This window comes from Panthera onca, chromosome B4 (genome assembly GCF_046562875.1).
Source record: "Panthera onca isolate mPanOnc1 chromosome B4, mPanOnc1 haplotype 2, whole genome shotgun sequence".
In the NCBI taxonomy this organism is placed as follows: domain Eukaryota; kingdom Metazoa; phylum Chordata; class Mammalia; order Carnivora; family Felidae; genus Panthera; species Panthera onca.
This window is the reverse complement of record NC_138345.1, coordinates 6903916-6931470: the sequence shown is the minus strand read 5'-3', so window position 1 is coordinate 6931470 and position 27555 is coordinate 6903916. Positions and strand designations below refer to the sequence as shown.

The 27555-nt window shown below is 43.9% G+C and overlaps 2 protein-coding genes across 6 annotated transcripts in view; one reads left to right on the top strand and one right to left on the bottom strand.

Moving 5' to 3' along the window:
• Positions 1-1264: 1264 nt before the first annotated feature.
• ATP5F1C (ATP synthase F1 subunit gamma) lies at positions 1265-20600 on the bottom strand. Of its 3 annotated transcripts, XM_060659343.3 has the most exons (10): positions 20459-20600; positions 11407-11441; positions 10804-10935; positions 8160-8364; positions 7448-7591; positions 7030-7094; positions 5466-5621; positions 4937-5033; positions 2017-2053; positions 1265-1401 (listed from the first exon to the last, which is right to left on the bottom strand). In XM_060659343.3, exons 1-9 carry the CDS (start codon positions 20512-20514, stop codon positions 2047-2049), a joined length of 897 nt encoding a protein of 298 aa, XP_060515326.1. In that variant the 5' UTR covers positions 20515-20600; the 3' UTR covers positions 1265-1401; positions 2017-2046. The 3 variants fall into 3 exon arrangements, with proteins under 3 accessions (XP_060515326.1, XP_060515327.1, XP_060515328.1); XM_060659344.3 differs by lacking the exon at positions 2017-2053; XM_060659345.3 differs by lacking the exons at positions 1265-1401; positions 2017-2053 and having other exon boundaries at positions 4933-5033.
• Positions 20601-20725: 125 nt separating this feature from the next.
• The window catches only part of KIN (Kin17 DNA and RNA binding protein), a 40629-nt gene continuing 33799 nt past the window's right edge, over positions 20726-27555 (top strand). For all 3 annotated transcript variants that reach the window (XM_078450459.1, XM_078450460.2, XM_078450458.2), the window contains exons 1-2: positions 20726-20903; positions 26424-26518. In XM_078450459.1, the coding sequence (XP_078306585.1) occupies positions 20790-20903; positions 26424-26518 (209 nt within the window). In that variant the 5' untranslated portion in view covers positions 20726-20789. The remainder of the gene's footprint in view (positions 20904-26423; positions 26519-27555) is intronic.

Sequence of the window (27555 nt, the reverse complement as noted above, 5' to 3'; positions counted from 1 at the left end):
CATGCACACTGGTGGCATCGCTTTCTACTCAGCACTCGCCCTGCATCGGGTTGAGTATTTTGTAAAGATTCGCTCATTCCATCTTCATCACAGCCCCTATGGGGCAAGTACTGCTTTAACCTCCATCTTGCAGGTGACAAGACAAAGATTAACGTGCTCAAGATCACACAGCTGGCAAGAGTTGAGCTGGCATTCCAACCCACTCTGCTCCACTAAAACGTCATAGAAAATGCATTTTAAGATCTGCAAGGTCTTCAAAGGTTTACCTGTTTACCTGGAGGCTGTGTCCCACTAGCGTATCAGAGAGGGAAACGTGGGACACAGAAAATGAGATCCAACCCAGGGGAAAGGCAGAGGGAGTCCTCAGAAAGGCCGGCAAACCCAGGACAGCGATGTGCCTGACCTGGGACCACGAACAGACCAGAACATCCACACCCCAGAGACAAACCGAGAGGGCTGATACGACGCCCCACGACTATGGTCTTCTCCTCCGAACCCTGACGGTACATCACGTTCAGCTTAACAGATCGTTTCTGTTGAGTGTGCTCAAATTCCCGCGTTTCTTCCTGCCATGTTGTCTAGAACCCTCAGTTCACCCTCACAGAAGTGTTCTGCTGTCCTCGAAACTGGAGACAGGCGTGTTTGGAAGCAAAATACTCCCCGCCCCGCCCCCCCGCCCCCCCACATAGCACCCATTCCTTGCTAACGTTCCTGAAAGTTACCCGGTACTTTAAACACACTTCTGTGTCTGTCCAATGCCTCACAGTCTCATTCACGGACCCATCAGGTGACTCTAGTAAAATCTCAGGGAAGCTGGGAAATGACTCTGGATTCTGTTCAGTTTATCTTCCCTCAGCAGCCTTCTCCCGGTGTCAGTACTGTTCTCTACAGGTTTGCGGTAGCTAACCAGTTTTTGTTATTACTCCCTGTTCAGTTCATTTTTATGAAAATAGTTGTTGGTAAAATAATAAAGTATCTGAAGAACTCTTTAAAAAATTCTTTTTTACTGTTTATTCAAATTTGAGAGACAGCGTGAGCAGGGGAAGGGCAGAGAGAGGGGAGACACAGAATCCGAAGCAGGCTCCAGGCTCCGAGCTGTCAGCACAGAGCCCGACACGGGGCTTGAACTCACGAACCGTGAGATCATGACCTGAGCTGAATAGGATGCTTAGCTGACTGAGCCACCCAGGTACCGTATGTTAATTATTTTTAAAATCTCATTTTGAAAACTATTAACTATTGTTAATACATAGTAAGAAAAGAGTGATTTTCTTATGGTAAGTTCTTTATTGTAAGATAATTTACAAACATCTTGCTGTCTTTAGTAGTTTCAACAATTTCTTCTGACAGGGAGGACAGCGGTAACCTAAAAACGAAATCGGCTGAATTTTCCTTCTTTACCTGAAAAACAAAGTACAGAGCAAATAAAAATCAGTTTTGGAGGGAAAAATAATGACGTTTCAAGAGATAATATATATTCAAGTGGGATTTAAAGAACTGACTGTACATAATACAATGTTACTATATACTAGTTGTTCTCGAATTTTGGTCTGGGGACCTTTCCGTGGGGTCCGTGAGGGCAAACCTCTTTTCTTATTTGCCTGTTTTACTCATTCTCAAGCCTGTATGGTAGCATGTTCCAGAGGCTACATGGCCTGTAATATCAGAACAGAACGAGTACAGACAGATGAGAATCTAGCCCTCTTCTACTGTATCAGACGTGAAGGGGTCCTGACACCACCAAGTTTGAGAACCACCACTCTTCACCAATCTCTGTTTAGTATCTCAAAATAATCCCAATTCTCTATCCTTAAAGTTTATTTAATAAATCTTAAAAAAAAAAGAAGCCCCCTGGCATTACCCATATGCTACCACAAGCTGGCAACTACTCTAAATGGGCCAAAACCTAAATCTCAGAGAATCCGTTTCGCTGTTGCTCAATCAGCTTCAATTATATCTGCCGGATTTCTCTTCCGGAGGGGTTTGGGGAGAATGTATGAAATAATACCACTTTACCTCTCGTCTGAGGATGAAACTTGGTTTTCATTAATCCCTGGTTATTACGTTAGAAGAAAAAGACAAAACAAACCAGTCAAGAAGCAATCCATGCTAGTTAATCAGGTATAATTTCCAACTAAAAACATCCATTTCCTCACTCAGTGTCTGGAGTAGATCATGTAAATTAGTTCCCAAAATAGTCCTTTAAAACAGATTCAATGACTGTTACGAAAAGTTAACCAATTTCAGTCTGGTTAGAACAATAAAACCATGTTCATGCAAGAAGGCAAGTCTCTGCAAGTATAATTTAAGCCACTGCTTTTTCTGTCAATAGCACACAGTATAACATACTACTCAGTAGTCTAGTGTCTGTATTAAGTAGTAAAGTTTTTAGCCGGAATAACATGGGTTACAGAGCAGGCCAGTGCCCTGGGTGGACAATCCAGTCTTGGACTGCACAGCCAACCCTTAATAAAGGATTCAGACTACCTTTCTAGAAAGCAAAAATTTAGTGGTCAATTTATGATTTTTTTTTTTTAATGTTTATTTCTTTCTGAGAGAGAAAGAGAGAGAGAGAGACAGAGCATGGGCAGGGGAGGGGCAGAGAGAGAGAGAGCGGGAGACACAGAATCCAAAGCAGGCTCCGGGCTCTGAGCTGTCAGCACGGAGCCCGACGTGGGGCTCAAATTCACAAGCTGTGAGATCATGACCTGACCCGAAGTCGGCCGCTCAACCAACTGAGCCACCCAGGCACCCCAATTTCTGACTTTCTGATCTTCTGTTCCAACTCTGAGTTTTACGTCCCAATCTCCCCGTCCTCATTCCCCTTGATTTCGCTCCTCTTTGGCCGGGTTTCTCACATTTCTGGTCAAGAAAGCGTGCGGCCCTCAATTCCGCAGTTGTCGTGTCCTCACATTTTATTCCCGGTGCTCCTTTTTCAAGAGAAAATAAGATCCTGGCTCTGGGTCCCACAGTCCCTGGAACTTTCGGAATGCAGCCCTTCCCCCCAGGCCTCCTCACGCTTGACGCCAAGAGGAGCACAGCTCAGCACTGGCCCAGGACGGGCAGCCAGGAGGACAACGAACGATCCACTGCCTGCACTCTGCGACGCGAACACAACGTCAGTGACTAGACTGAGAGATGGGTTGGCCTTAACGTGAGGCTTGAAAAACAGTAAGACCAAGGACTCCTGGGCTGGCAAAGCTCATGGACCCGACTGACAACGTGTGGAACGGTCTCCAACAGCATTATTTGTGTCTCTGAGACATTCTGCCCAGTTTCTACCCTGGAGAGAGAGACAATACTTAAGGACCAGCTTAAATGTCACTCTAGCGATGAATCGATCTATCCGAATTTCACACATGGATCCACGTTCTCCCATACCCAGTGAAATATTATTTCTCCCTCCTCTGAACTTCCACTTTTTAAAAAAAAATGTTTATTTCTTTTTGAGAGAGAGTGAGAACAAGCGCATGCGAGCAGGACACCGGCAGAGAGAGAGGGGCACAGAAGATCCGAAGCAGGCTCCGTGCAGACAGCCCAATGCGGGGCTCGAACTCCCAAACCGTGAGATCGTGACCTGAGCCCAAGGTGGATGCTGAACTGACTGAGCCCCCCAGGTGCCCTGAACTTCCACTTCTTATGGAACATCCCCCATTTGCTCAACAAATACTGACTGAGGAAGTATGTGCCCGGTGATAGGGCTACAGAAGTAAGACACGGTCGCTCCCAAGCCACAGGAGTACACAGGCAATTCCTAATAAAATAGTGTAATTGTTGATAAAGGGAAGCACAGGATGTTCACGAAGGGCACCCCACCCAAACTGTGGAGGACGTTTTCCTGGGAGAAAGGATTTTCTCAGAGGAGGCAAGACAAATGGGAGTCTGTCAGCCGAAGAATCCAGGATGCAAGGGGAAGAAAAGAATGGCATTTCAGGCAAAAGCACATGACATATTTGTAGACCGGGAAGTACATTCATGTGGTTGAAGTTCAAGGGAAGTGAGAAACGGTAGTGGTAAGACTAGACTGGAGAGTACTGGTGGCCAGGAAAAACAGAATCACATATCTCAAGCTAAGGTATTTTTGCAGGATGACTATGCACTCGGTATCTTTTTTTAATTCAGGAGAGAAATGACAAGGATCTGCATTAAGTGGGCATAAAGGGGAAAACTTCAAGGCATATTTGAAGGTAAAATTTATAGAGCTTAGTGACTAATTAGTAGGGCGTGAGAACGAGTCGAAGATAACTTACTACACATTCTATCGCGCATCACGAGTACCTGCGCATGTTTGTTATGCTATTAGAATGTGTATCCCTTGACAGAAAGTATCACACCCTTTGACACTCCCTAGCACTGAACCTAGCACATAGTGGGTGTTCAATTTAGTCATTTTTTAAAACAGAATTCTCATTTTCTTAACTGTGATTTCACAACAAATAACATATCTAGACAACCAAGAAACTTTCTTAAGGAAAAGGTATGTTATCTTATACTGACATAGAAAACTCAGTAAGTAAAGAACCAGTTTCTACAAGATTTACCAAAAAAACCCAAGATTTATGTGAAACCAAATCCCAAACCAATCCTGTACTTCGAAAGCTTGGTTTATGATGTCTTAAGTTCCGAAGACAGATTTTATAAATGATACAGAATTATCCACATCCTTATTCCTAATGCTTTAGGAAAATGAAAGCTAGCAATATGTTGATTTCTAAAAAGAAGAAAGTAAGCCCAAAAGGTAGAGCAGAAACAAGCAGAATAAACCAGACAGGCCTTCTCACGAAATCTTTATATCCTAAGAGTAGGTTCCAAGGTTAAGCAACGGATCGTTCTACCTTTAGCAAAACAAAACTGCCGCTTTCAAACATGCAGGCGGGGAGCCGGCAGACCCAGGGAGGCGAGGCAGGGCGTGCGAAGGCAGCCCGCCGCTACTTACAGAGCCGCGGCGCCGGAGATGATTTCGATCAGTTCCTTCGTGATGACCGCCTGGCGGGTGCGGTTGAATGTCAAAGTCAGTTTGTCAATCATCTCCGCTGCGAACAGAACAGAAGGATTAGTCGGCAAAGCCTAACACCACGAGACCATAACTTGTTCATTAATACGTTCACAGGGGTATGTTGCTTCATGGCTTGGGGTACCCGAACTGGCCTCTCAAAAGAATTTCAGGAAGGTATTTTTACCACTTCCACGGATACCTTTTCAAAATACTTGCAACTTTACTGCCTGCCAAGTAAGACGCACTTCTTTTAAGGCAGAGAACGTTAGTTTTTTTTTATCTTTTCAGATAAAAAAATTCAAGGAGAGAGAGGGTCACTGGTCAAAAATGTCATAGAACCAGCGGCAGAACCGGGGCGAGATCCTTGCTCTTTTGTTTCCTGGTCTAGTTGGCGGTGATGATTTGAGGCAAGGTGTTCATGCTACTCCCAGCAAGAGAAGCCTCTCGGAAGAGATCGCCGTGCACTTACAGGCATTCTTGCTGGCGTTGTCCATGGCCGTCATCCTCGCACTCTGCTCACTCGTGGTGGACTCCTTTAGGGAATAGTAGATGATGTTGGCCAAGGCGTATTCTTGGTAATTGCGCAGCACGTCAGCATCGATATCATCATAGACACTCATGCTCTCTGTTAAGACGAGTCAGACATTTCCTTGAAGTTATGCAGCGCACAGTGATTTCATCAAGGCAGCCTACCAGTAAACACCTCACTAATTACAGAGCAGAAGTCAACAAGGTAAGACAGGTGAAAACACTCAGCTCTAAAAGTTTCATCCATTTCCACACTACCGATTATAGCAGATTTTCAGCGCAACATAATGTGTAAACAAAGCATTTGATATTTCACTGCAAACGCCTAATAAAAACGAAGAAGCCAACAATTAAAGTAACGTCACTGCATTTCACGGTTCTGAAGTCCTCGGGCATCAGAGTGCCCGGCACAACGTCAGCAAATACTCAACAAATCTGTGGGTGTCGGTTTTCACAAAAGAATTAATGACAAAACTGACACTCGTATAGTGGAATACAAAAATCCCAAATGAGCCATGTGATTATTGGGGAAGCCTGCACGTGTCCATCGGGAGAATGCGAGGGAAGTGGAACATCGAAGGGGGGCGGAATTAGAAGCCGATACTCATCGGGGCGCCTGGGTGGCGCAGTCGGTTAAGCGTCCGACTTCAGCCAGGTCACGATCTCGCGGTCTGTGAGTTCGAGCCCCGCGTCAGGCTCTGGGCTGATGGCTCGGAGCCTGGAGCCTGTTTCCGATTCTGTGTCTCCCTCTCTCTCTGCCCCTCCCCCGTTCATGCTCTGTCTCTCTCTGTCCCAAAAATAAATAAAAAACGTTGAAAAAAAAAAAAAAAAAAAAAAAAAAAAAAAAAAAAAAAGAAGCCGATACTCATCTTAACAGTACTGTAGTTCATCAGACTTAAAACACTATGGCTGATAACCCCTACCGTACACCATTAAGAAAGAAATACCATCGTCAATTAAAAATGACCTGCCACTGGCCAGAAGCGTCCCCCAACTTCAGGCACATCGAAATGTTACAAAGCGTACGCCTCAACAGATGAAATACGTAGAAAGGGAGAATGCCTCAGGAAAGTAAAATCGGTTCTAGAATACTGTGTCTAGGATGCTTCACTGAGCAATGATGACGCCACTCAAATGCTGAGACGAGAGAACCGTGTGGGTCAGTGTACATTACTGTGAGCACCGTTCGCAGGGCTGCCCCGGGGCCCCTGACTGTGCTGTGCTTCACCCAGCGGGGCCCCAGAGCCTGCAGAGCCAATGCTGCCAGGCTCTCCGATCCCTGAGAACAGAAAGCAAGTCTAATGACTTGTTTATTTACGTTCAGTTAATGAAGGAATGGAGTGAGAGTCACTAATGATCACGGAAACCACTGACGGACGGTGACAGAAAGAGCCAAACATCACGTGCTCCCGCGGAGACAGGCCATCCTAGCAAACACTGTTTTCCTGAACGTGCCAATCTCTCCTCTCTACACAGAAAACACTTTTCACACAAAAACCACTTACCGGCACTTGCAACGGTATCCAGGGAAAAGATGGGCTTTTCTTCTGTCTTGTAGGAGATGACAGACCTAGAAATCATAAAGCAGAGGCAAACCTCAAAATCCTATTTCATTTATTTTTAGAGAGAGAGACCACGAGTGGGGCAGAGTGAGTGAGAGAGTGAGAGAGAGAGAGAGTGAGAGAGAGAGAGAGAGAGAGAGAGAGAGAGAATCTTAAGCAGGTTCCACACTCAGCACACGTGGGGCTCGATCCCATGACCCTGGGATCGTGACCTGAGCTAAAATCAAGAGTCAGACGCTCAACAAACCGAGCTACCCCAGGCGTCCCTCAAAGCAATATTTTCAACTGTCCACTAAGCATTTCCTTATTTTAAAATAGGAACACAAGCAGTAAAAAGCTCTGAATACTAAATTTTTCTTGCCTGAACCGATTAAAGATGATAGACCCTTCATCAAATTCATATCCGGAATTTAGTAGTTCGAGGGCAATGACAGACGCATCTCCAAAAGTAGGAGGTTTTCTTCCCACTTCTTTGAAGGACACCAGAAACTGGTCAGAGTGAGTCCTGCAAGAGAACCAGGAGATCACACAGAATAGTTTAAAGGAGTATTTCTGCTGAAATAACACAGGGAACAAGGAAAAGTATTATTACCGTGGGTCAGGCTTTTTTGGGGCGGTGGGGGGAAAGAGGAGAGCGTTCCCTGAATTGAGCTGCTCCATCCGCTATCGTCACTGCAGTGGCTGCGGAAACTAACGACTAATAATCAGGCCTCTCTCGTGTTACCTGTCTCTGTGCCTTTATTTCTCTTCTGATCTCAACTAACTACTGTTCATTTCTGACATTTCCAGGCTGTGCTGGCTCCTCAGAGTCCTCATGTGTTTTAAAAGGCCAACAGCTTTTGCTTTTCCTGTTGCATTCCACTTACGGGTTGGATGAAGGAGAAACACAAGTAAATAATGGAAGAAATCTGTATATTCTGAAACTCCTGAAATAATAAAAACAAAACCAAGACCTCTCTGGGGGTATAGAAACAGGTAACGAAAAAAAAGACACCTTGCTGACGTTAACCATCAAAGACACTCCCATTTACTCATGCTTGCGCCCATCTAAACATAAACGGTATCTAAATTACCTATGAAGTATACCCCTGATTTTATCACCAATTCCAACAAGCATGACTTCTTTCCCGGCTGCCGTGAGTGTGGCCACCTCATTTTTCATCTGTTTGGCAACCGAGGAATGAATAGCACCACAGAGCCCTCGATCAGAGGACACGCCAATTAGGAGGTGTTTCTTCTTGTCTTCAGGCGCCTTAATATCAGCTTTCTCATACAGAGCTTAAATACAAACAAACAAAAGCAAGAATTTTAAAATACGGAAGGCACGCCAAATACAGCAATAATCCCTATTTACAAGTTGGCTGTTTTCAAAATCATGAAGTTACATTTAGGTGGCAACTAACTAATGTAATCAAAACTGTACTTACTCCATTTACAATCCGGTTGAAAACCATAGAGATTTAAATCTCTGTATGATAAAGGCTCTATATGATAAGGGCCACTTAATGGCCAATTTACCTCAAGTACTGACTAAAAGAAATCTCTAGTATAATTAAAGAACTTGTAAAGGGGCCTGAATTAGAGTACCAGCTTATCTAGATGGCAGACTTCTGAAGAATGCAAATAAATATTCAGTATATAACCAAAAAAGGAGGAAGCAAATATTTACTGACGTGCTCATATAATCTGCATATCAAGCCTCTTATAAACTGTTGGCATTAAAATAGCAGATGACACTTTATTTTTTTTTATTTAAAAAAAATTTTTTTAATGTTTATTTATTTTTGAGAGAGAGACAGAGACAGTGTAAAGCAGGGGAGAGGCAGAGAGAGAGGGAGACACAGAATCGGAAGCAGGCTCCAGGCTCCAGGCTCCGAGCTGCCAGCACAGAGCCCAACGCGGGGCTCGAACTCACAAACCGTGAGGATCATGACCTGAGCCGAAGTCAGACGCTCAACCGACTGAGCCACCCAGGTGCCCCACATGCCACGTTATTTTGGGGACTGCTTTAACGACCTTGCTTGGCTGGTCTAGTTTTCTAAGCAGCACAGGCCAAGAGTGGATCAAACAGGATGAAATATGCACGGATTTATGGGGGAAGGAGAGGAAGTGGCTGCGGGGGAACGCAGGAAGGAGACAAACGAGCCATCCCATTATGACGCAGGTTTGACTCTCAGGAAGGAGGGAAGAGAGGTTGGGTGGCAGCTTCCCAGACCGCTGTGCCGTTTAGGAGAAGTTCAGCGAGTCTGCCTGCCGAGGAGCCGCAAGTCTCCCTGGAATGTGCCTGCCTGAGTCTCCCGCCGGCTGTGGTACCGGCTCGGCCCAGGCCACGGGAGCGCGGCCGGGGTGCAAGTGCAGGGTGAGCTCGCGTGGCCAGTGCCCTCGCCGCCGCACGGTGCATTTTCCTGGCCGCCACATTCACCTGTTTCAACCAAAGTCCTGCTGCTCCCTGTTTCATTACAGAGCAGTGATTCTCACATGCCAGCACCCGAGGACCCTCCACGAAAGAGCAGAAAGCGAATACTCCAAAGTGCAGGAGAGCAGCGAGATTATTTCTTTTTTGAGTCTCTTTTTACGTTTTATATTTGTGCAGCGTAAGATGCCTGCTGGAAGACTTTAAATATTTACAACGATCAGCCACTTAATATCTAGCAGTTAATATTTCGTATAAAGGACTTCAGAACAGATCGGCAGCCTTGGCTTGAATTTTTACTATTTTATCACAAATAGTCTAATCTGACATCTAAGGCAGTTTCTGCTTTATTAGATAATTTTGTAGTTATAGACTTTGGAGGGAAACAAATTTATTATACTCACTCATATCAGCGAGAGAGGTGAATCGTGAAATGACTTTCTCTTTTCATACAAACAGGCTACAGTGATTTACCAACCAATCTTTACTAAGCCACCAACTACGTGCTATGTATTTCTTGTGCAGCGAATAGGACTGATGAGAGCAAACGGCTGGAGGTGATCAGGATCGCGGAAACCAACCTATTAACTCTCTTCCGTACCAGCTGCGTGAAACTAACCGTGCAGTTATTAAAGTGAGTCGCCGTTTCCACCCGGGCCTAGTGCTCTATCCTTTTCTCACGCAATAATTTTGCCAGTAGGAACGGATGTTTAAAAAACATGGAAGAACACAGGAAAACTGCACAAGGCGATTTACATCTAATAGGTAGATACATTAACACACAGAGGAGACGTGAATTTTCTCCAATTTGGAAACAAGCAAATTTTGCCTTCTTTGCGGTTGATGTTCAAACATTCCACTCATGCCGTCACGAGTCCCATCCGTGCCTGCTCAGTCATTTCCACTGCAGGGACCACCTCCCCACCCCGCACATTACAATCCAACAGGACAAAGTCAAGCACCTGATCTGAATGCACCGCATTTCCCATTTCCTGATTGTATATTTAATAATCTAGGAAGATTTTCGGAGTACTTTCAGCATTCACAGAGCCGCATACAGTGGTTAACAAAGAGACGGGCTTTGATGCCAAACCATGTTGGGAGGTGACCCTGGGTAAGCGACCCGACTTCAGGGTTTCTCATCTGTGAAGCGGGGGCTCTGACCCTCGTAGGCTGCTGTGAAAAACCAGTGATGTCAAATACTCAGAACAGGCCTGTCATCACGGTAAGCACCAGATAAAAGTCATCAGTGGCGACCTTCATGTTCAGGGTTCCTCCTAATCTGTGATGTCCTCTTCTCTTACCCAAAGATCCTACTCCATACACTCGTGCTGGTTTCAGCTCCCTCTCGGCTCGGGCGTATTTTGCTGCTGCCACCATTTTCATAGACTTGGTAATTTTCTGGATGTTTTTGATCGACTTTAGCCGTCTGGTAACTGAAAAACAGAAGTGCTGTGTTACGATAATAGAGTTATCATTTCACTTGTGAAATTTATCGAAATATCTTTCTAAACTGCCAGGTAGCATAATCAGCACTTAGGCCATCAGGCAACAGCATGATGCTAAATGAGGCTTCAAGTCAGAATGCGTACTGCGCAAAGGCGAAGCCTGGCTGCCACGGAGGACAGGACAGGCGGGATGGCCGCAGACAGCAGGATATTATACTCTTACAACATTTACATACAGTTTTCTCTAGTCACATTGTTGTCATTCTACGGACGACAGCATCAGAACAACCACGTGTCACCTCATGCTGGTCTTTTCTAAAACAAGGTCAATGTCATACACATAAGACCTAGATTCATTTTATCAAACTGACCAAACATACAATGGGCTAAAGCGGCCTATTTTTGATTATTTGTCAAAATTTGGTTTTTCTTAATTACATATTGAGATGAAATACTTACTATCTTTTAATGTTGCCATATTTCGAACTTGGATCCTGAAAATAAAGGTTTTAAAAATATTTTAGTTTATTGAAAAATCACCCTACTATACAAGAAAAACCTTCAAAGTTAATAAATTTAAACACTGCCCCATAAAGAAACAATCCATCACGTGCAGGACGTATACATATATTTACATACATATAAACATGTATTTATAAACACATACTTACATATATTTAGTCCTTAATATGGACACCAAACCCTATTACCAAAGGCCTCATTTTGTTTGAGCCAACAACACAAAGCTTCCAGTGCAGTCAAATGGTGTTCACACACGTCTAGTCCCACCTTTGCCTAGACTGTTTCCACAATAGGAAAGTCCTGCCCCTTGTTAGGCTATCCAGCCACCTTGAAAATGCTACCTTGACTTCCTTAGTTCACTGAAACCTTTTCATAGCAACACTTAGGATCAATTATACATTCTAACATGATCGCATGTGTGAAAGTACAGTTTATTTTTTAAATATATATACTTTTAAGTTTTTTTAGGTTTATTTATTTATTTTGAGAGAGAACGCAAGCTTGAGCCAGGGTGGATTAGAGAGAGGGGGAGAGAAAGAATCCCGAGCAGGCTCCACCTTGTCAGTGCAGAGCCTGATTGGGGGCTTGACCTCTCAAACTGTGAGATCATGACCTGAGCCGAAATCCAAAGCTGAACGCTTAACCGAGTGAGCCAGCCAGGTGCCATGTACTAAGCAGCTACTATGCTCCAGGACATGGTCTGTGACCACGAGAAGCATGCTATTATCTCATAAACAAGATTCATAGAACTAAAGATTTGCATTAAATATTTTTCTAGTTTTCATGATTAAAGTGCTAATGCATAAAAGTAAAAATGATTTGATTTAGGGGCACCTGGGTGGCTCAGTCAGTTGAGTGTCCAACTCTTGATTTCAGCTCAGGTGCACACTTGAGCCTGGGGCCTGCTTGAGATTCTCTCTCTTCTGCCCCCATCCCCCCCAAAATAAATAAATAAATACAGATTTGACTTAAATGCGTACACACACACACGAGAGATAAATACAAGAGGAGTGCTGCCCTCCTAAATAAGACAATGTGTCACCAAATATAAAGTCAGTGACAAGCATACAATGACGTTGGAATATTGACGACACGGAGACTCACAGGGCTGCTGCAGCAAGAACCTGAAGTAAACATGTTGGCAAAGCAGCAGGAGCCTAGGTTTATGGCAAGTTCTTAAGAGTGAAAAGGAAAACAATAAGAATGATTTCTAATTTCATGACCTGAGTAGACAGTGTTGTCATTAACCAAGACCGAAAAACTGGGTGGGGATGATCTCACTGGAGGTAACGAATTTTAATGAAAATGACATTTATAAAGACCCTAGGATGAGGTGGAAATGGGTTTGAGGTCCAATGGGTTTGGAAAACACGTGAGATTTTTGAGACTTTCAGGTACAGACAGATCTGTAACTGATGGAGCATGGAAGTTGGTGCCAAAGGAGAAGAAGAGGGACCATTTCCTAATCCTCTAAGGTCAACATTACCCTAGTATCAACAAGATAAAATCATTGTAAGAAATGAAAATTAGAGGACATTACCTCTCATCAACACAGATGCATAATTCCTCAATAAAGAATAGCAAATTGGGTCCAACAACGTATTAAAAAGAATTATACACCACGATCAAGTGGGATTCATTCCAGGTATGCAAGGCTGGTTCACCATTTAAGAAAAATCATACAGTCAATAGATGCAGAAAAAATTTTTGACAAAATCTAATGCCTATTCATGGTAAAAAAAAAAAAAAAAAAAGAAAAAAGAAAAAAGAAAAACTCTCAGCAAATTAAAGAACTTCCTGGAACCGATAAAGAACATCTACCAAAACAAACAAACAAAGAAAAAAACCCTTCATTTAATGCTGAGAAACTAGGAGCTTCCCCCTAAGATTGGGACTGAGGCAAGGATAACCTCTCAGCACTCCTATTCAACATTGTACTGGAATTCCTGGCTAATGCATTAAGACAAAATAGGAAATAAAAGGTATATAGATTGGGAAGGAAAAAATAAAGCTGCCTTTGTTTAAAAATGGCACAACTGTCTGTAGAAAATCCCAAAGAATTGGCAAAAACACTCCTGGAACCAATTACAGTAAGGTTGTAGGGAACAAGGTCAATATATACAAAAGTCAATTTCATTTTTTTATAGCAGCTATGAACAATTGGAATTTCAAATTAGAGAAACAGTATCATAGAACTGTAGACTTATAAATGATTATGATGGTGAATTTAATGTTATGTGTATTTTACAACAAAAAAACACAGGAAAAAAACTACATATAAACATAACAAAATATGTGCCAAGAAAACTACAAAGCTGATGAAAAAAAAGATCTAAATAAATGGTGAGAGATTCCACATTCATAAATAGGAAGATTCAATGTTGCTAAAGTGTCACTTCTTCCCAACTTGATCAATACAATTTTAGACAAACACCTCAACAAGTTATTTTCTATATATCAACAAACTGATTTTAACATTTTTTTGGCAAAGCGAAACACCCAGAAGAGCCGACACAATATTGAAGAACAAAGCCGGAGAACGGACACTACCTGATTTCAAGACTTTCTATAAAGTTACAGTAATCCTAAGACAATGTGGACAAATGATCAGTGGAAGACAGGAGAGAGCTCAAAAATTTCACTAATTAGTGAAATCGAAAACAAAAACCAACGAATACACAAACAAAAAGTAGACAGAGACCTATAATAGAGAGAACAAAACTGAAGGGTGGAGGAGTGGGGGTTGGGCAAAATGGGTGAAGGGCAGTGGGAGACACAGGCTTCCAGTTATGGAATACGTCCGGGGAACAAACGACACAGCATAGGGGGGAAAAAAGAGCCCAGAAATAGAACCATACAAATACAGTCAACTGATTCATGTTTGATAAAGCAGCAAAGGAAATTAAATGGAGAAAGGATACTTTTTTCTACAGTGGTACTGAACACTGGACATCCATATGCAAAAATAGTAATTGATAATTAATAATTATCAATATTAACAATTAGATAATTAATCCTATACCTTTCACAAAAATTAACTTGAAATAAATCATAGGTCTAAATGTAAGACACAAAACTATAAAACTTCTACATGGTATCACAGGAGAAAATCGAGGTGCCTTGGATAATATGTAAGTTTTAACATAAAACATGAAAAGCATGATCCATGGAAGAAAAAAAAGCTGGACTTTTAATTTTAAAAATTTCTGGTCTACAAAAGACACCGTCAACAGAAGCCACACACCAGGAGAAAATGTTTGCAAAACACATATCTGATAAAGGCCTGTTATCTAAAATATACAAAGAACTCTTAAAACTCAATAAGAAAAGCACCCAAATAAAAAATGAACAAAAGATCTGAACACAAACCTCGCAGAGGCAGACAGGCAGATGGCAGATAAGCATATACAAAAGATACTCAGCTATGCAGTCATTAGGGAATTACAAATTAAAACAGTGAAACACCACTACCACCTAGAAGAATGGCTACGTTTTTATTTTGTTTTTATTTAGTTAGAGAAAGAGAACATGTGTGCACACGCAAGCAGGGGAGAGCAGAGAGAGAATCCCAAGCAGGCTCCCCGTTGTCAGTGCAGGGCCCAACGTGGGGCTCAATTGCACTAATCATGAGATCATGACTTGAGCCGAGATCAAGAGTCACGGATGCTTAACCAACCGAGCCACCCAGGCACCCCAAGAATGGCTATATTAAAAAAAAAAAAAAAAAAGGCAATTCCAAATGATGACAAGGATGTGCATGTAGCAACAGGAACTCCCACTGCCTGCTGATGGGAATGCAAAATGGTACGGCTGCTTTGGAAGATGGCTTCAGTTTCTTACAAATCTAAACAGTCTTAGCACAGGATACAGCAATCATACTCCTAGGTATTTACCCAACTGAGCTGAAAACAGGTCTACACAAAAACCTGCACACAAATGTTTATAAGCAGTTTTATTCACCATCGCCAAAACCCGGAGGCAACCAATATGTCTTTCAACACGCGAACCAACCGAAAAACAAACTGGTACATCCATACAGTGGAGTTATTCAGCAGTAAAAATGAAGGAGCTATCAAGCCACAAAAGACACGGAGGAGGAACTTTGTCTATTGCTAAGCAAAGAAGCCCATCTGAATGGCTATATCCTGTATGATTCCAACTACCTGACATTCCAGAAAAGACAAAACTATAGCAAGAGTAAAAAGATCAGGAGTTGCCAGGATTTCGGGGAGAGATTTTTAGGGCACTGAAACCATTCTGTATGATACTATAATGGTAGATACGTGTCATTATCCATTTGTCAAAAACCACAGAACATACAACAAAGAGTGACCTTAATGAAACTATGCACCTTAATACTGTATCAATATTGTCTCATTAATTGTAGTACATGTAACATGCTAATTAATGCAAGATGTTAATAAGTGGAGAACCTGTCCAGAGTGGGACGTGGGTGTATGGAACTCTCTGTACTACAGGCTCAATATTTCTGAAAGTCTAAAACTGTACTAAAAAATAAAGTCTGTTAACAATACTTCAAAAACGTAGATTATGAAATTGTTATATCATCTAATTTTTTTATTGTGTTTATGTGCATAAAAAAAAACCTGGAAGATTATAACCAAAACTGTTCTTTTTAAAAATCTCTTGACTTACGTATTTTACCAGTATTACGCAGCCACAGAGAAAGAAATATAAAGAGGAAGGAGACTGCATGAAAAGTGTTAGATTAGGTTATAAGAATGGATCCAGTGGTGGAAAAGAGAAGAGCTGTCAAATACTGACAAGGTCTGCTATTCCATTACAGACTTACCTGACATACTGACCATTCCCTTAACATTTTTTCATAATGGCATTTGAAAAGCAACATCATTTTTGATGATTTTGGGGGGGTATATCAAAATTTTCACCCCAAATATTCTAAATTTACAGACCGTAAGGAAACATTGGACATTACGGTTTTAGGCAAATATTCCAATTTAACAGACACAAGTTTCTTGTCAGAGAATAGCACAGGGAATAAATCTGAATTGCATGCCATATTTGGATGAACACAAAATGTTCCGGTTTCCTTAAGTATCCTGGGTGAGAGGTATGAAGAGGTAAGATCTCTTGTGATTCTTTATGCTGTGTACGTGCCCTATGTTCCCATTTTGAAGTGCTCTCATCATGTTTAGCTTTCATTCAGTTCTAAAGACGTGTGTGTTATTATCCTTTTTTTTTTTTTTTTTTTTTTTTACTATTTTTGAGAGAGAGAGAGAGCACGAGCAAGGGAGGGGCGGAGAGAGAGGGAGACAGAATCTGAAGCAGGCTCCAGGCTCTGAGATGTAAGCACAGAGCCTGATGCAGGGCTCAAACCCTCCAACCGCGAGATCGGAACCTGAGCGGAAGTCAGACGCTTAACTGACTGAGCCACCAGGCGCCCGTATGTTACTTTTAAGTATAATTGGAGTACATACAGAATAACCATAAGATGATGCCAACTTTCTTTTGGCGCAGCTGGCCGTATATATAATTTTTGCAAATGAAGACAAAGTTCTGAATCAGCTGTATGTTCTGGAAAACCACATCACGTCCTGAGAAATCTCAGGAGATTACCGGAAAAACTTGAAACCTATCAAATACAGTGGATAGAAACATCACAGGTTGTGGATTACCATCAAGGGCCGTGATCATACAGCATTAGCAAAGCTGAAAGTAGTGGAGGAGGGAGTGAGTGAGGTTGCTAGGTGAATGATTCTTCATTTGAAGTATAGTTCGAAAGAATGTTAAGGTGTATACTGTCATGTAACATAAACATTAAGGAAGCAGCAGCAACAAATTCTTAAGGAAAATTAGGAAGTACGTCTAATTCTAATAGTCAATGATTGTATGAAAAGTCCATCACCTGCCTTTCCACCAAACAACGACTCCCTGGCCCTTCTTCACCAACGACCACCCAGGAGGATCCAGTCTTGTTGGCAAGTACGAACTGCATCAAGCTGCCTTCATCTTTGAGTTTCTATTATCTGAAACCACACCAGCATTCCCCCACCGCGCTTGTTCTTTACAAATACGGACTCGCTTAATCTCCAGTCTGACCCAATGAACTGTGCACGATTATTACCTCCGTTTAACAAAGGAAGAAACGGTGGCAGAGACAGTGAGTAACTTGTGCAGCGTGACAGTTAGGTGAGCGGCCGTCAAGATTCAAATCCTGGTAGTTGGCTCCAGAGTGGGTCTCCTATCCTACACTCTGATGCCTCACATTTTCTTACATTTACAAGCAAATACCTGCTACCTCAATCTCAGAATGCAATCTGCCTTTCCTCTCCTGAAATGCATCTCCCTTCCTTATCAGTGTGTATAATTCAATTTATGGCTGTTGGCATGCTATTGTAAAACAGTTCCATTTCAGAGAATGTGGAAGACGAGGAAACAGAAATGCATTTCCCCTAATTTGAAGACCGTTCCCCAAATTTCTTATTTCCATTTTCTTATATGCTACTTAAAAACAAGTTTAATTTCCTGAAGTTTAGGGTATTTTACTGATATCCTAAACAATTAACATAATTCCACTAAGACTTTAATTAAGCCTAATATTGAGTCAACGTTAGTAAGCTAACCTCCCTGAAATAAAAACTATAATAATGAATTGCATTAAAAAAATTTTTTTAATGTTTTTATTTATTTTTGAGACAGAGAGAGACAGCATGAGCAGGGGAGGGTCAGAGAGAGGGGAGACACAGAATCCAAAGCAGGCTCCAGGCTCTGAGCTGTCAGCACAGAGCCTGACGCGGGGCTCGAACCCACAGACTGTGAGATCATGACGTGAGCCCAAGTCGGACATTCAACCGACTGAGCCACCCAGGCACCCCAACAAATTGCATTTTTAAAGTTTCTTTTTTTTTTTGTTTTTAATGTTTTTTATTTATTTTTGAGACAGGGAGAGACAGAGCATGAGCAGGAGAGGGGCAGAGAGAGAGGGAGACACAGAATCCGAAGCAGGCTCCAGGCTCTGAGCTGTCAGCACAGAGCCCGACGCGGGGCTCGAACTCACGGACCGTGAGATCATGACCTGAGCCGAAGTCAGATGCCTAACCGACTGAGCCACCCAGAAGCCCCTTTAAAGTTTCTAATAACCAAAACACAACAGAGGAAATGCCGCTTCATGGTTTTGTAGAGGCCAAGCTATTTTTCTCCCCTTCCAAATTAATTCTGTGGGGTGTGAAACATTAAGATGGTTTTCATTTCTGAATTTAAAAGGCAATTATGAGGGGGAACCAAAAGGGCACCCAGAGTAATGGGATACATGAAAATGCTTTCTGTCAACGTTTGATGAATATTCATAACCTACCAATTTAAAACCAGCATTCTAAAGAGATCAAGGTCGGACTACAACCTGTATCTGCCAATGTAGGGTCCAATTTAGGAGCCCAGTGGTGGTTGTGTCAAAGTGTCAAACAACTCTTATTTATTTAGGACAATCCTTTTACTATAAGATCTCCAAATTGTCTTACACGGTTTCTAAAAAAGTCATTGCTACAATTTTATGCAAAGTATTTTGTCCTTGTTTCAGAACTCTTTCCATTTCTTAAAGGCTGACCCACAGAGCTTAAGGCCACCACTCTTTAGTACTTTCCACGCTACCGACTTGGCGCAGGGCAGGCACCCAACAACTGTGTGCTGAGTGCCTAACAAATGGGACAACCTACATGACCGAGAATCCAACTAAGTTGACTTAGTTCCCACGAATGCTCTTTTTCAATTTTAGAAACAAATCTGACTTGGCAGGCAAATCCACCAACAGTTCTGTGCAGGTATTCACATCAGATTTCATTCCCCCATTACCCTAAAAATTTTGAATATGGTGGTGATTCTTTGCGTAATGAAAAACGTACCTATTTCAATTAATGCTTTACAGTCCCTTCACATAAATTAGGACACAAAAACCTAGTTTAGCACTGCAGCTCGTTAGAATTCTTCCTTTACGTAAAACCGGGGAATTGCTACACTCAGCTTGCTTTTAGCCAATAATCCCCTTAGCACCGTGTCTGTAATTCTTCCAGACTCTGTCTAGCTTTAAGACATTTCATCCTATTATACGGTACCACCCACAAACCAACGTTTACCTGCCTACTGCTTGGCCCTCTAATATACAATCCCCCCCCCCCCAAAAAAAACCCAATGTTTAAAATCCTTAAACTTGCACGGCAGTTACAGATGGTGCTCAAAAGCCATCTATCTCGTCCTCCTGGGGACCCTGGGACAATTTTATGACCTTGCAGGGTTACTGCTTCAGCATAATGGTTTCAAGATAGTGCTAGGTTGTCTTTCCCTTCCGATCGCCATCAGGCGGATTCTTAAGGTCCCGTCTGCACCCCAACTCCCGTAAACCCACGAGGACACTTATTTATTCCGCAGTGCCCGGCAAAGAGCCTGCTACATGTTAAGTGCTTAACACGCGTTCTGGGTGAATCCAACAGCCCTTACTGGCTCAAGCAAACCCTGCCCAGCACCAGAAGGTTTCAAAAGGCGTCAAGGACGCACAGCACAACTTAACCTTCCTCTAGACCTTGCCCTAGGTCCCCCCCTCCCCCTCACTTTGTGCGCCCGGGTAAAGCCTCCACGATACTCGCCACCTGGCACGCAGTAGGGGCTCCCTAAGTGGGTATTAGCTGAGTGAATCCAAGACCAACCCTGTAATCAGATGGGACTAAAGTCTCAACCCCGAGGTCCCGGATGACCGCTCCTCGTGGCCCTCACCCCGCCCCACCCCGCCTCAGGAGACGTGGCGAGACCCTGCTGTCACCGCAGTCCCTTCGCGCGCCCTCCCCGGATCGGAGGCGCTTCCTGCAGCCCGGGCTTCCCGGGGCCTCCGCGGGACAGGAGGCCTGGCAGGCCCTGAGACCCTCGTCCAGCCCCACTCGCCTCCACTCGCTTCCGCTTCCCCCTGACCGAGCTCTTCCATTCCTCGCAACCCTCCCGGTCCTTCCGCAAGCTGCCATACCATTGCGGCTGCACGGCCCAGGCCGAGAGCCCCGCGACGCCCGCCCGAGAGAACATGGTGATACCGGCCCCGCTGAAGGTCGGTCAGACAGGCCTCACCGCGCAGGCGCGGGACCTCCTCGACGCGCCCTCCCACCCCGCTTTCTCCTTCAGTCTCGCTTACTCCCGCCAGACGGAGGGAAGCCTCGCGAGCGTTGGAGGGAGGCCAGCCTTCCGAGGCCCCACCTCCTTCCGGCTCGCGGCTGGTATTTGCCCCGCCCCCGCCCCAGTCAGCTTCATTCCGCTTCCGGTTGGCCGGGCGCTTCAGCAAAGTTGTCTTTACCGTGGTCGCGATGGGCAAGTCAGATTTCCTTACCCCTAAGGCCATCGCCAACAGGATCAAATCCAAGGGGCTTCAGAAGCTGCGCTGGTATTGCCAGATGTGCCAGAAGCAGTGCCGGGACGAGGTAAGCGGGCCTGGATGGGGCCCCAAGCGGGGCCCTGCTGGAAATCCAGGTTCAAGTCCCTGACGCTGGGGTGAGGGAGTGGAACTTCGGGTCCTGGTCGTGTGGGTTCTGCGCTGGGCGAGTCAGCTACTCAACTCGGTACCGCCATCCTGACCTGCAGCGTTTATCTAGGGGAACCAGTGATCTTTGACGCCTCATTCCTCCACGGTCTTCCGCCAAAAAGAAATGAAATAGGAGGCTTTGCAGCTCTCGTAGACGGGATGCTACTCGAGCTGTCATAAAACGGGGGCGTTGAATAGTGCAGTGCCCGATGCTCGGGGAATGACCGTAACAGTCATCTCTGACTCGACGTGACTCGAGAAACAAGGTGATCGGGATTCACCCCTCTTTTCGGGATCAGATGAAAAAGGACAGCTAAGCTCTGGCACACTACTCATCTAACAAGCATTTATTGAGCGCCTACAGTGTGCCAGGCCCAGGATATTACTCCCTGTGGTGACGATCGTGGACTGGAGGCCAGACTGTCAGAATTCTGAATCCTAGCGGCGCCACTTGCTAGCTGTGTAGGCTTGGGCAAGTTACTTACATTCCCCCTGCCCGTTTGCTTATCTGTAAAGTGGGAATAAGAATTGTACCTACCGGGAAGATTGTGAGCTTTAAGTCTGTGAATTATGTGTACAGTGGCTCAAGGGGTCTCGGGGCAGATGTTGAAAAGGTTTGTATGCCGTCCAGCGGCGTTTGTACGTTTTCACATTAGTGAGGTGGATGACGAAGCCCCTTGAAGAATTGAGAGCAGGCTAGCGACAGGGTCGTATTTTTTCTCCGGGGATTGAATTGGATTGGGTCGGTGCAGCGGAACATTGGGTGATTGGAATAATCCACTCCAGTGTTTTCTGCAGGCGAGGGATGAGATGCTTAAGTAGGACTCACGTTGACTCACATTGAAGCAGTTAACTCTTTTTTCATTTGTCTCCAGTTCTTCCCCCTCCCTTTTTTTAATGTTTATTTAGAGAGAGAGAGAGAGAGAGAGAGAGAAAGCGAGCACACAAGCAGGGGAGGAGCAGACACACACACACACACACACACACACACACACACACACAGAATCCAAAGCAGGCTTCTGGCTCTGAGCTGTCAGCACAGAGCCCGACGTGGGGCTTGAACTCATGAACGGCAAGATCATAACCTGAGCCAAACCTGAATTCCTAACCAACTGAGCCACCCAGGTGCCCCGTCAGTTTCTTTTTCTTTTTTTTTTTTAAGTTTTATTTATTTATTTTGAGAGAGAGAGAGAGCACACAAGCAGGGGAGGGGCAGACACACACACACACACACACACACACACACACACACACACAGAATCCAAAGCAGGCTTCCGGCTCTGAGCTGTCAGCACAGAGCCCGACGTGGGGCTTGAACTCATGAACGGCAAGATCATAACCTGAGCCAAACCTGAATTCCTAACCAACTGAGCCACCCAGGTGCCCCGTCAGTTTCTTTTTTTTTTTTTTTAAGTTTTATTTATTTATTTTGAGAGAGAGAGAGAGAGAGCACACAAGCAGGGGAAGGGCAGAGAGAGAGGGAATCCCAAGCAGGCTCTGCACCATCAGCGTGCATCCCGATGCAGGGCTCTAACTCATAAACCATAAGATCGTGACCTGAGCCAAAATCCGGAGTCAGATGCTTAACTGACTGAGCCACCCAGGCGCCCCTCCCGTTCTTTCTTTCTAATAGTCAAGGTGAAATTCTCACACAGAAAACTAGAGACAAATACCACGAACATTTGTATCTCCGTTACCCGTATTGAACATTTTAAGAAACTCACCTAGCCTTACTTGTTTCGGAAATATTTTAAAGTCAGTTGCAAGCATCTAGGACATTTCATCTCTAAATACTTAAGTATGCTTCTCTAAGATATTTGGGTATTTTTCTACGTAGCCGCAATATATGTCATCACACATAAAAAAAAGTAATAAAAATTCCTTTATGTCGTCTGACGCACAGTCCATATTCACATTTTCATCACTTGTTCCCACAAACGCTTTTTAAAAGTTTTTTTTTTTTATTTCGGGGTACCTGGGTGGCTCAGTCGGTTGAGCATCCGACTTCGGCTCGGGTCATGATCTCACGGTCTGTGAGTTCGAGCCCCGCGTCGGGCTCTGTGATGACAGCTCAGAGCCTGGAGCCTGTTTCGGATTCTGCGTCTCCCTCTGTCTCTCTGCCCCTCCCCTGCTCATGCTCTGTCCCTCTCTGTCTCAAAAATAAATAAAAACATTTAAAAAAAATTTTTTTTTAAGTTTTTGTTAAAACCAAGACCCAATCAAAAGCCATGAATCAGATTTGTTATTAGGGCTTAAAAAAAATAAACTATTTTTTTTAGAGCAGTTTTAGCTTTACAGCAATGATGAGCGGAAGGTCCAGAGATCTGTACACACCGGGTCCCCACATTTGTACAGTTTCCCCGTTATCAGCATTTGGCAACAGACTAGTGCTTCACATCTTCACCACCAAAGCCTACAGCTGGCAGTGGGGTTCCCTCCTGATGTTGGACATTTCTCTGGTTTTGAACAAATATGTGTAATGGCATATATCCATTATCATCTCACAGAGAAGTTTCATTGCCCTAAAAATGTGAGTAATTAGGGCTTTTGATCCTCTCTCATTCCTAAACGGAATATAGAATCCACTTCCCTCGCCCTTGCTCCCGCCCCCTTGCGACTCCGTTGTTTTTCTTTTTTCCTAATTAGTTTTTTACTAGTATAGCTGTCACGTGTTACCCACATGTCAGTTACAGTGGTTTCCTCTGCACAACGTAATTTATGCCGTTCGCTTTGCGCGTCACAAGTGTGGCTCCCACCTGTCACCCCACAACACTGTCACCATACGTGCCGTCGACCGTACTTCCGGCGCAGTTCTCTCTATTCCGTCACCGGAGGCCTCTCTCCCTTCCCTTCACGTGCTTGCCCAGTGCCTCTCCTTACCACTTACAGCCGTCAGCTTAGCCTCTGTGTTTATAGGTCTGATTGTGTTTTTGTTTTTGCTTTGTATTTTTTTGAGAGAGAACGTGCGTGCGCATGCCTCATGAGCCGGGGGAGGGGGCAGAGGGAGAGAGAGAATTTCTGATGTTTTATTTATTTATGAGAGAGAGACAGAGGGTGAGCAGGGGAGGGGCAGAGAGAGAGGGAGACCCAGAATCCGAAGCAGGCTCCAGGCTCCGAGCTGTCAGCACAGAGCCCGACACGGGGCTCGAACTCATGAACCATTAAGATTCTCACCTGAGCTGAAGTCGGACGCTTAACTGACTCAGCCACGTGATCGCCTCCCCGCCCCGAGAGAGAGAATTTCAAGCAGCCTCCACACCCAACGCAGAGCCCAGTGCAGGGCTCCGCCTCAGGATGGCGAGATCACAACCTGAGCCCAAATCCAGAATCCGACACTCAACCCACTGAGCCACCCAGGAGCCCGTTACTCTTTTGTTTTGAAGGTTCCACATATAGGTGAAGTCATAGGAAATTTGTCTTTATCTGAGTTATTTCACTTAGCAAAACACCCTTGAGGCCCATCCATATTGTGACAAGTGGCAAGATCTCGGTCCTTTCCTGTAGGCTGGCAATATTCCGTTGTGTGTGTCTTCTTTATCCGTTCATCTGTCAATGGACACTCGAGTTGGTATCTTTGCTAATTCAGTTTTTCTGACGTTGACTCTCGACTGGCCAGTAACTGCCCTGGAGCGTTCCCACTTTCTGATGTGAAACAGTGAAGTTTTCTTGTGGTTGTCTTTGACCCTCCTTCTCTAACTTACAGTTCTATAAACTGGCACTTGGAGCTGAAGGCTTGATGCGGATCAGGTTAAATATTTTGGGGAAGACGACTTGATAGGTGGTCCGGCGGGTTTCATATCGCATTGCACAAGGAGGCCCGTAATGGCTGCTAGTGCTAAGATGACTGAGTGAAGAGGACGGTAATGTTAGAAAGGAATATTTTCCCTCTCGCAAGAGCGAGCAGATAGCAAGGAATACGTCTAGTTTACCATCAGCCTTTTCCTTCGGTGTTTTAGCATCCTTGCTTGAGTCTGTTATTTCCTTAAGAGTTGCAAAGCGGTTATTTTTCTGTATTTCTCAGAATTTGTTATTGGCTACTATTCTTATGTAGGGCTGAGCTCTTTCTCATTAACTGGAGCTGTTTGGTTATCCTCAAAGACAGGTTGTATGGCAAAAGGAGGATAAATGCTTAACTCTTTCCTTCAGTTACCGATTTCAGAGTAAGACACTTGTGGCCATTCTGTCCCGTTTGCTCTCGATCTGCGCATCGACTCCCCTGCCTGGGAGGGTGGCCTGCAGGAGGAGAGGTTGACCCCTCCAAGTTCCCTTTCGTCTCCCTCTCTCTCAGTACTGGAAGATTGAGGGGAAGGAGGTCGGATCCAGAGTATTCCCCTCCTGCCCATCCACTCTCACGGGTTTCTAGAATTTACTGGCCTCATTTCGTTTTCATTTCAGTGATTGATTTTTAACCTATGGGAATTTGCACTGGTTTTTCATTCATGGGACCAACACCAAGGTTCCTTTTAGGTACTTGCCAGTGAGAGTAGTGCACGGGCGGAACACAGTTGAGGCGAGCATTGTGTCGGTCGTCTGTGGGTGACTGAGGGTGAGGCAGCTAAGCGAGATGGGGTGTTGACATCGGGCCAGTGGCGTGAGACCAGACGGGGAGACAGGAGAGGCGGTGTTAGGGAGGCCGAGCGGACTTAGTGGTAAGTGGAGGCAGAGGTGGAGGAGGACTCCAGGATGCCTGGCCCCTGGCCTGGGTGACCGGGCGCGGGACAGAACTGTTCATTGACACGGAGAACACGGCGGGAGAGGCCCAGTTTTCATTGCCGGTGCTGGTGGAGAATCAGCTGTAAATGCCAAGTCGTGTAGATACAAAGTCAAAACTTGTCATTTTTTTTATAGTCACCTGAAGAAGGTGCAGATTTAGTATAGTTAACACGAGGTTTCTGTAGGGTGTAGTTATCCCATGAGATTTAACATGACATTTCTGTAATATGCCATAACGTATTTTGGATAATGAGCCGAAGTAGAGAAAAGTGAGTGAAATTCACTAACGGCCCATTTTACTTGGTTACGTTTCCCCAACCACTTACATCGCCCTACATGTAGTAGATGTTCAGTAAAATTGGGTAAATGGATTTAAAAAACAAAATCACTCTTCTGTTCCCGTGCCCTGTCCTGTCTGTTAGTAACGTCGGCTTGCCACGAGCTTTCTGTCTCTTTAATCTCCTGGGATTATCCCTTGAGGGGCAGTGTTACATAACTCAACCTCATAAAAAACTTTTTAAAAAAAATGATAGTGTGCTTAAAGCTAGTGATTTTCTCTCTCTCTCTCTCTCTCTTTTTTTTTTTTTTTTTTTTTGTTACAATTTATTGTCAAAGAGGAGCTTTTTATGGTTAACTAAATACTTCTGTTTAGGGCCCATTATGATGACCTAAATCAGAACTTAACCACTCTTTACATGTTTTGTAGAATGGCTTTAAGTGTCATTGTATGTCCGAATCTCACCAGAGACAACTACTGTTGGCTTCAGAAAATCCTCAGCAGTTTATGGATTACTTCTCCGAGTAAGTAACTTGAAGACATCCTTATCTCATAAGCTTTGTTGAGTTGGACGTGTACCACATATGCTTAAAAATTTGTATATTGGGAGCTCTGTCTGTTCCTTACACATTAACAGGATAGCTCTACGATCTTGTGCTCAGGTTTTGTTTTCCTTTGACAATTTGTCACAGTGTGAAATTGTTACAGAAGTGTTTCTCACAATTCAGTCTTGTTCTCCAAACACAAAAAAACTCTCTTTCATTCTAACTCGGTCGTGGCTCAGAGCACGGCTGTGGAATCCGACTGCCTGCCTTTAAGCCCTGCAAACCCAGGCTTCTCCCTTCATGGGCTGCGTGACTCTCGTCGAAGCACTTACGTTTGTCTGTGCTTCTGTTTCCTCATCTGTAAAATGGGACTAAAAACAGCACCCTCTTCCAAGCGTTTTCTTTATTTCATAGAAAGATTAATGAGTTAATGGTTTTAAAGGGTTTAGAAAAGTATCCAGTGCTTGATTAATATTAGCTATTAATTATTATTGCTATTAATATTTAGTTTTAAGTCTGTCTGTCTCTTTCTTTCCCAAGTTCTGGACCTTTTGATCTTAGGACCCCTTTTCACCCTTAAAAATTATCGAAGAGCCTCAAAGAGCTTTTGTTTGTGATTGATATCGATATATTGGTACTTGTGAGTTAGGGATTAAAAATGAAAAAAAAATGAAGCGTATTTATTATCTCACTTAAAATAATAATAAATCTATTAAGTGTTAAAATAAATAATTTTTTAATAAAAATTAACTATATATTCCAAAACAAACAAAAACAATCGGAATAGCTTTGCTTCAGATTTTTACAAATCTCTTCAGGGTCTGACTACTAGGAGACAGCTGGATTCTACAACCGCTTCTGTATTCAGTTGTCTGTTTCAACATGTTTTGGGTAAAGCACATAAAGAAAGGCCACCCTGTTCATAGATGTCTGGTTGGAACGGGGGAATACTTTAATAGCCTTTTTTGGATAATTTTGGATGCTCTTTGATGCGACATCAAAACACAACAACGTGG